Below are 9,060 nucleotides of genomic sequence, written 5' to 3'. Positions count from 1 at the left end.
AAGGTAATTCTGGTAGGTCTGCCTTTATATGTTGGTAACTTGCCCATTTTCTCTTGCAGCTTTTAATATTCTTTGCTTGTTATGTACATTTAATGTTTTGATTAGTATGAGGTGGGAAGATTTTTTTTTTTCTGGTCCAATCTATTTGGTGTTCTATAAGCTTTTTGTAAACTTATAGGCATGGCTTTCTTTCTTTCTTTAAAAAAAAAAAAAAAAACAGAAAGTGTATTTAATTAGCTGGTCCAAGAACGTAGGTGGATTCTGTGGAGTGAGAATTAGAAGCGAGGGGCTCCGTAATCATCTGGCATCCGTTCGATGTTGTATCTGTGGTTAGAAATGTACATAATAGGAACGCCAGGGATCTTCCGGATTCTTCTTTTGAGATCACGGTCAACTGTGGCCACAATGTAACACTTGTGCTGAGTCACTCTCTGTACCAGGCAGTCATCAGCATAGGTTCCTTGGTGTGTGCATGGCAATCGGTCAAATCGTGGATCCTTGGCGATTCTTAGTGCCACATGGTACTTGTGTCCCAATTTCTCAATTTCAGCCATCACACAATCAGTTATACAAGGAATACACTTGGCATACAGACAGTCCATCACTGACTGCACTAAGTCCTGTTTGTCCTTAATGGAAAAATTGATGAAGTTGGTATCCACAAGGATGTGGTAAGGCGGACCCAGCTGTGGATTATACTGGAAGAACAAGCAGGAAGGATGCTGGGGGACTTCTCTTTCCTTCAGCGCACTCAGATCTTTCTTTTCTTTCTTTTTAGGCTTTAACCTATCCTTTTCTTTAAGTGGCTCATCTCTGAGACTAAGCATTCGCTTCATAGTCGCATATTTCCTTGTTTTCTTTTGCTTCCCCATGTTCACGCCGCACTCAGGCATGGCTTTCTTTACATTGGAGGGTTTTCTTCTATAATTTTGTTGAAAACATTTTCTGGGCCTTGGAGCTGGGAGTCTTATTCTTCTATCCCCATTATTCTTTGGTTTGGTCTTTTCATTGTGACCTAGATTTCTTGGATGCTTTGTGTCAGAAACTTTTCAGACTTAAAATTTTCTTTGACTTGTGTATCGATTTCTTCAATAGTATCTTCTGTGCCTGAGATCCTTTCTTTCATCTCCTGTATTCTGTTGGGGACGCTTGTGTCTGTAGTTCTGTTCTTGTCCCTGGGTTTTCAGCTCCAGGGTTGCCTCAGTTTCTGTTCTCTTTATTGCTTCTATTTTCATGTTCAGGTCTTAAACGGTCTTATTCATTCCCCTCACCCCTTTAATTGTATTTTCCTACATTTCTTCGAGGAATTTATTAATGTCATCTTCACAAACCTTTATCATCTTTATAAGATTGGATTTAAGGTCATCCTCTTATGCTTTGGCTGTGTTAGAAGATTCAGGGCTTGCTATAATAGAATAGCTGGGCTTTGGTGGTTCCATATTAGCCTGGGTCTTGTTGATTATGTTCTTACACTGGCCTTTAGCCATTTGGTTGTCCCTTGTGTTGGCTGGATATTTCTGATGCCAGCAGGACTCCTTGGGGAGGCAGGCAGAGCCTTGGGCTTGACAATGGAGCTCAGAGAGCAATACACTACGCACTTCTGTTGGCTCTGCCCCAGGTGGACCTGAATGTTTCTGGGGTTCTGAAAGACTCCTTGGGAATGGAGACAGAGCCATGGACCTGATGATGGAGCTCAGGGGACAGAGATCAGCTCACCTCTGTTTTCTTTGTCCCAGGTTGACTCAGCAGACAGGCAAGGATTTTGCAGGAAGGAGTCTAACCTGGTTGTTCCTGGGGTTCTGCAGGCCTTCCCAGTAAGGCAGGTAGAGCTACGAGCCAGATGATGGAGTTCAGGGTCACCTCTGCTGTCTCTGTCCCAGCTAGACCTGGCATGGACTCCAAGCATCTTTGTCATGTCTATCATGCCTGGAAGTCAGGAGTACCTTTTTGAGATATACTGACCAATCATCTACAGTCTGTACCTTACTCATGTCCTGGACATGGTCCAGGTATGTCCTCTGTCTTCTGGACAGATATGGTGAGACAGAAGGGCTGTTTTGAAATGGGTGGATAAGTGTAGTCAATAGGATCCTCAACTTTCTGGCCACAATCTACCTTTTTTATCTCCCAGATTTTGACAACTCTCGATGTTATTCTTTACTTTGAGTTCTGCCAGTTCTCAAAGATTCAAGGTTATGCTCCTAGGATGCCATGAGACACTCGTGTGTGTGTGTGTGTGTGTGTGTGTGTGTGTGTATGTGTGTGTGTGTGTGTGTGTATGTACATATATACATACGTATGTATGTATGTATGTATGTATGTATGTATGTATACATATGTTCCTGATAGCCTTTCACCACTCATCAAAGAAGCTTCTTTTTGCAGCAGATGGAGACTGTTATGGAAAGCCACTGATCAAAATGCAGAGAAAAATGACCACCGGGTATCAAGCCTAAATTGATATAACACAAGGCTCAGGAGTCACCATGAAAAACTGGTGGAAAGATTGTATGACTCAAAGGACCAGAACCTTTCGCATGAAAATATGTGTTCTATATATGACACAGAAAGTGTATCTATGAACTCTTAATAATATTGCTGCCAGAAGAATGACAGCAGTTGAAATTCCAGTGTGGATGGAGGCCATCTCACAAGCCCACCCCTGTGTGAAGAGCTCTAGGCAATTAATGGCTGCCAAGAGAGGTAGAATTAATCTTCCCCAGGTATGAATCCCCTAATTGGTTATTCAATACAAAGCCATCAGCTCTATATGAACAGCACTAAATAGAGTCAGTATGTTTGTAACAATATATTTATATGAATGCATACATGTAACATTATCTATCTTTTAGATAAAGAAAAAATCAACTATAATTTCCTTGAAGCTTTATTTCTGTTAGGTCTGGGAGGAATATCCACGGACACTTGTCTCTCTCAGCCTATGAGTCAATAGGGTGCATGTGTGTGTGTGTGTTTGTGTGTGTGTGTGTGTGTGTGTGTGTGTGTGTGTGTGTGTGTGTGTGTATTTTGCTTTGCTTTGCACAGGATCTATGGGAGGACACTTTTCATGGCTGCACTTGTCACCTTTGTCTCACTTGCCCAATTCTACATGGGCTTTAGCCTGTCCCCTAGTGGGGACAGAGTCATGTATCCATTCTAGGTTTGGTGGAGACTCTTTGCTGGACATAGCTGCAGAGAGCTTCCAGGGAGACCCTGCCATTTTCTCAGGTGTTGCAGGAGGGACAGTGCAAGACAGTGTCTCTCTGTATAGGGGCTCTGAGTGTTGAGGTTGGAAATTTCTCTGGCCACTTGCCTCTCCTTCACTCACCTTTTCTTTTCTAGGGTGACCTATAACCTATTCTCAAGGATCCATAGATTTACATCTTATCATATCACCTGCTCATATCACTTACAATTACATTGGAATGAAGAGATGCCTTTATGCATATTTTCCAAATTGACAGTAAGCTCTGGGCAAGCAGGAACTGTGTTACACTAATCTGTAATTACCACATCTGGCAAAGTGCCAGGTATTTGTAAGAGTTTGAGACATTTTCATTGAACAGAATTGACTTGAATATCCTAGTTGTCCAGATGTGTCTGATCAGAGCTTCTCTCTTCCTCTCTTTTGATGGGTCTGGTTATTTGATTTTGGACAAATGAACATGACTCTGTCTCATGGCATCCTAGAAACATGATCTCAAGTCTTTGAGAACTGGCAGAACACAAAGGCAGGTGAGGGATAACATCTTGAGTTGTCAGAATCTGGGAGGTAAAGGAATCAGATTTTTGGCCAGCAAAAGGAAGGTGTAGACAGGCCAGAAAAACTGAACCAAAACCCAGTGGAAAGTAGAATATGAAATTAGAGTGAGCAAAATCCCAGCATCATGAGCATGCTCAGTAGTGGCTCAGAGCAAGGCAGCAGGGAGACAGTGCATGTGTATACCCCTATTGGTCTAATTACATAAATTGTGAAAATTGATGGGTCCACCATTGTATGGGGAAGGCCCTACCCCTTTGTGGAAGCAGGCCATGGTGGGATCTCTTGGTTCTGCCAAGATGATTTTGTGGGACTAACTCTGAAGCTAACTTATATGGGCAGCCAAGAGCTTGGAGGAAGACCAAGGACTTAGATGGATATTATAGAAAAACTATGAAGCTAATCTTTAATTTTAAGCTTTGATTCACTAGCTGCTTGGACCTAGAATTTCCAATTTTTTTTTTGTCTGTGGCTGGTTTGATAGGTGACAGGGCTCCAGATGTGCCCCAAGCAGATGCTGTGAAGACCACTGATTCATTGAGAAAAACATTGCACTGTTTCTGCCAAGAGCAACAATAATGCTTGGCCAGATTTCCACTTTGCCCTTTTCTTTTCTGAGCATGATTAGTGTGAGGCTAGCTGTTTCTGTAATTCTTGGAGTGTGCATGTCAATCTTGTCATCAGCTGAGGTTAGGGGCAGAGTTTTTGTTTTCTATGGCAAGCATTCATTTTATCTAAAGCCTGTATGGGGCAGAGGAAGGAAGCTCACTAGTAGAGAGCTTGCGTGTGTTCTCAAGACCATTGGCTTGATATCTGGTAGCACAAAACAAAAGAAAACAAAACATCTCTAACCAATGACAATAGCCAGAAACCTAAACAGCTCCCAAATCAGGCACATTGACCGCCACACAAGATGGATGCCAGGGCCAGACTACAGATTACAAACAAGCAAATGCATAAGCAAGTGAACAACAGAGACCTGTGTGTGACTGATGTGTAGATGACTTACGAGACTTAATAGAGAGTAAGTGCATGTGAGTGACTGTCACATGCCACTGCTTGGGGGACAATGGTGACAGGCACACAGGTGGACATGCTCAGCACAGAGGAAGCTTTTTTGAATAGGTTTGAGCTCATTGTGTTTATATAAATTGGAAGTGAAGTGACCAGGACTAAGTTTAGTTTGAGAAACTAAACTCCGAGTGGCCGTCACCTCTCCACATCATGTAGCATGAAGGTTCTATTGCTGGGTGAGACAGTGGTGACTTTCACCAGCTGTAGATGCATGTCACGTTCAGGTCCATGAACATAAGACAGAGAGAAAGTTTTCATGTCAGGTACAGTGTGATTTTTTTTTCTGTGTTCTGTGCAAAGTACAGGGTGTCTTCAGCAATAGAGTCTTACTGTGTAGCTCTGGTGAGAACAGAAGGAGTGGCAATTACTTGATTGTTCTGGAAGCCTTGGGGTAGGTAGGTGTGTGAGGCTCCTGTGTCTGGCATTGGGACTTATGTTGAAAAACTATGGTTTTGGGGAGTATCATTAATTGTTCACACAGGGACAATTAGTGTGTGTGTGTGTGTGTGTGTGTGTGTGTGTTGCATGCATGAGTGTGCAAGTATGCAGTTTTGAGCAGATCAGGACAGCAGGCTCATTCTTTGCCACTCTCTGCCTTACTGCTTGAGACAGGGTCTCTTACTGAACTGAAAGTTCACTGGATCAGCCAAGCTGTAATACTCTAATACTGTGGTTATAATGTCCAGCCATACCCAGGATATATTTTGTTTGTTTTTTGAAATCGACTCACTATGCAGCTCTGGGTGATCTGTAACTCACTATGTAGATCAGGCTAGCCTCACACATGGACACTTATCTGCATCTCTCTCCAGGGTGCTCGAATTAACCAAAATGCATGTCAACAACATGGCCCAGTCATGCTTGGGTTTTTACATGGGTGCTGGGGGCCCCTATGCTAGCAGAGTAAGAACATTTGCTTACACACCCATTTGTCTAGCCTCTCTCTATGAACAACATCACCACCACCACCACCACCACCATCATCATCATCAACAACAGTAACCAATCTTTTACTTAACTTATAAAGTAGTACTAGGTTTCTATATGGTTTTCCATACATCTTTTTTTTTTTTGCTTGACTGTCTCCATACTTTCCCTCCTTCTCTACGCCTATCTCTGTTTAAACTTTTCTTATCTTGTATTTTACTACTTTTACACCATTTAAGACTTTCCCCACATCCATTCTCCTGCCTATCCACCCAAATACATCTCATTACTCCCTTCTTGCTTGCTGGTCTCTGTAAACATTCACTCAGATTTAAACACAGAAACCCGAAATTCAAAGCTAGGATCTACATATGACAGAGAACACATGGTCTTTGACTTTTTGGACTTTCTTTGCATAATATCTTCCCATGCTATTTTTCTGGAAATTTTATTTTTCTTCAGTGCTGGACAGAATTCTACTGGCTGTGTACCATATTTTCAGTATCCAAATACCAATTGTTGATGGGTACTTAGACAAATTCCATTTCCTAGTTATGGTGTGGAGCATCTATGAACATAAGCATGCAGGAATTTCTTTTGTGGAGCCCAGAGTTCTTTGGGTATATGCCCAGGAGTACTGTGGCTGGGTCATATGGTACATCTTCTTTCAGTGTTTTGAGGAACCTCCACAGTGACTTCCATAGTGAATGTTCCAGATTCCATGCTTACAGTCCTGTACCAACAGTTAATGAGGAGCCTCCCCAAGCCCCTAACGCTACACCCTTGCCAGAACTTGTTGGCATCTGTTTTCTCGATTGGAGTGAGGTAGACTCTCAAAGTAGTTTTAACTTGCATTTCCCAGATGACTAAGGGTGCTGAACACTTTTAAAGATTTTTACTGAGGGGTGGTTTTTACTGCAGTGGATGCTCATTTGTCCTTTGTCATTTCGAGGTGTAGGGTCTGCTCTCCCAAGTGCTGCTGCCAGTGGGGCTGGTTCTCTAGAGTGCCACAGCCTGTGAGAGGCAAGTCCAGTTCTGCACAGCTCCTAGACATCAGCTGCCCTGACCAGGGTCATCCCTATGTTCTCTCGTGGTAATATGAGCCACGAACATCAACACTGATCCTTGCTGCCTTATAACCATGGACTCAGAAATGAGCCTCAGTGGCATCTCAGGACAGGATGTCATCATAGCCCCAGGTGGCAGGGCTGGCCACTCACAACAGGCTGCTCCTCTCGTCCCTCAAGTCTCCAGTCTCATCTCTTCATAATGTATAAGCTGCTCTATGTCTCTTTGTCTCCCAGCAGACTACCCCATACTTGTGCACTGTGGTGGCTTCTGCCTCAGGCTGGACACACAGCTGGTGGACACCTGGGTGACATCCTTTGTCTGAGCTGAGTGGCGTTGGTGTCTACAGCCTGCCTGTACCGTCTGCTGGAGGACAGATCTGTGGATAGCATGGTAGTCCATAGGTATCTGTCTGCCTTCCTCCTCCCATGCTGCGCTACGTGGTGGTAATGGGGCATAGGGCAGTTCTGTGAGCATATTTTCCTGCCTGTACCACATGGCAAGGCTGACGGCCGGCTGGGATGAACAAAGAGCTACCAACGTGCTTTGCCTCTGACTGATGGAAGAACAGCAACATCAATAAGATGTTTCTTTGCCTGTTGCCAGGGAGTTACTGATGTAGTTCTAACTTTGACGTGGATTTTGTTTGTTGTGGTTGTGGAAAAATATGTAAAATATATTTGATTCTGAAAGTATAAAATTAAATGTGAAGCATCGCAGCTTCCGTTTTGAATGCTAACTCTAGCCAGATGTAAGCTTACTAATTTATATAGATTTTGGGTCTGGTTAATTTTTTTTGTGTGATATGTTGGTTAATTGGCAAGTTTATTTTTATAATTTTATAATTGGCAAGTTTTATATTTTATAAAGAAAAAAATATCAACAACAACAACTAAGTCCAAGATCAACCTGTCGGTGTCGCCATCCAAGTTTTCAGTTATACTACAGAACCACAGTAATAAAAACAGGGAGGTGCAGGCATTAGAAATACACAGTCATCAAGGGGACAGAACTGAGGACCAACTTGTAAGCTCGCATTCCTACAGACTTCTGATTTTCTAAAGCCGTCCAACAATACATGTCAGAGAAATGACTTTTTGAACAGGATTTGATAGTAAGAGCCATAATTATTAAATGAAACCTTACAAAACAACAACAACAAAGACATTACACCAAAAGATACCATAATTTGAACGAAAAGACAGCCTATAGAACAGGGGGAAATCTTTATAAACTATACCTTAGAACACGACAAACTAAAACCCCTAAACATCTTGGAGCTAGAGAAATGACTCAGCAGGTAGGAACACTTGCTGCTCTTGCAGAAGACTTGGGTTTGGTCCTCAGAACCCACATGGTGCTGGCATCCAGATCTGAGTGATCTGACACCCTCTTGAACCTCTGAGGATACTAGGCATGTGTGTGATACATATACCTTAATAAAAGCAAAAAAAACCCCATATGCACATGAAATAAAATGAATAAATCTTAAAACTGCAACAATATACCCAAAACATCATCATCAACAACAACAATGAAAAACCCAATTTAGTTAAAGAGTTCTCAAATGATGAGTTAAAAATGGCTGAAAAGTACTTTTTTAAATGTTCAACTCCTCAGTCATGAGTGAAAAGCAAATTTAAAGTACTTTGAGATTTCATTTTGCTCCAGTCAGAATGACTAAGATTTCAAAACAAAAGATGGCAAATGCTGGCATGAGTGTAGGGAAGGGGAATCATTTATTCACTGCTGGTGGGAGTGCAAACAGGTGTAGCCACTGTGGAAACCAGTGTGGAGATTCCTTAAAAAGTTAAGTAGAGACCTACTATACGATCCAGCTATACCACACTTGGGCACACACCCAAATGACTCCATATCATACCATAGAGATAAATGTTCATTCATGTTCATTTGCTGATTGATTCACAGGATTGAGGTCTAGAAAGGCAAATGTCATGTGTTCTCTCTTATTTGTGATGTTCGCCTGGAATCTTTAGACATGTGTGTTTTGTTTGAAATAACCATGGAGGTCAAGAAATGAGTAAAGGGCCATGGGAGACATTCACAATGGGGGAGAGAATGGAGTATGATAACGACTTAAAGGGGTGACATAGTGGGAGGATTGGGGTGGGGATGTGAGGGTGCTGTCCAAGTTGGAATTCAGGACGGGATAAATAACATTAAAGATCTTTTTAAAAAGTCACAAGAAACCTTCATCAAAGATTTATGCT

At 42.2% G+C, this 9,060-nt stretch overlaps 1 protein-coding gene across 1 annotated transcript; it reads right to left on the bottom strand.

The window, feature by feature from the left end:
- Positions 1 to 275: 275 nt before the first annotated feature.
- Positions 276 to 872, bottom strand: LOC308418687 (rRNA-processing protein FCF1 homolog; the record flags this gene model as incomplete). The annotated part of the gene is made up of 1 exon (XM_080914103.1): positions 276 to 872. The coding sequence occupies one exon, from the start codon at positions 870 to 872 to the stop codon at positions 276 to 278; it is 597 nt and encodes a 198-aa protein (XP_080770229.1).
- Between the last annotated feature and the right edge of the window lie 8,188 nt (positions 873 to 9,060).

Source organism: Micromys minutus, assembly GCF_963924665.1.
Source record: "Micromys minutus genome assembly, chromosome: 3".
Classification (NCBI taxonomy): Eukaryota; Metazoa; Chordata; class Mammalia; order Rodentia; family Muridae; genus Micromys; species Micromys minutus.
This window is presented reverse-complemented; position numbering and strand designations above follow the sequence as displayed.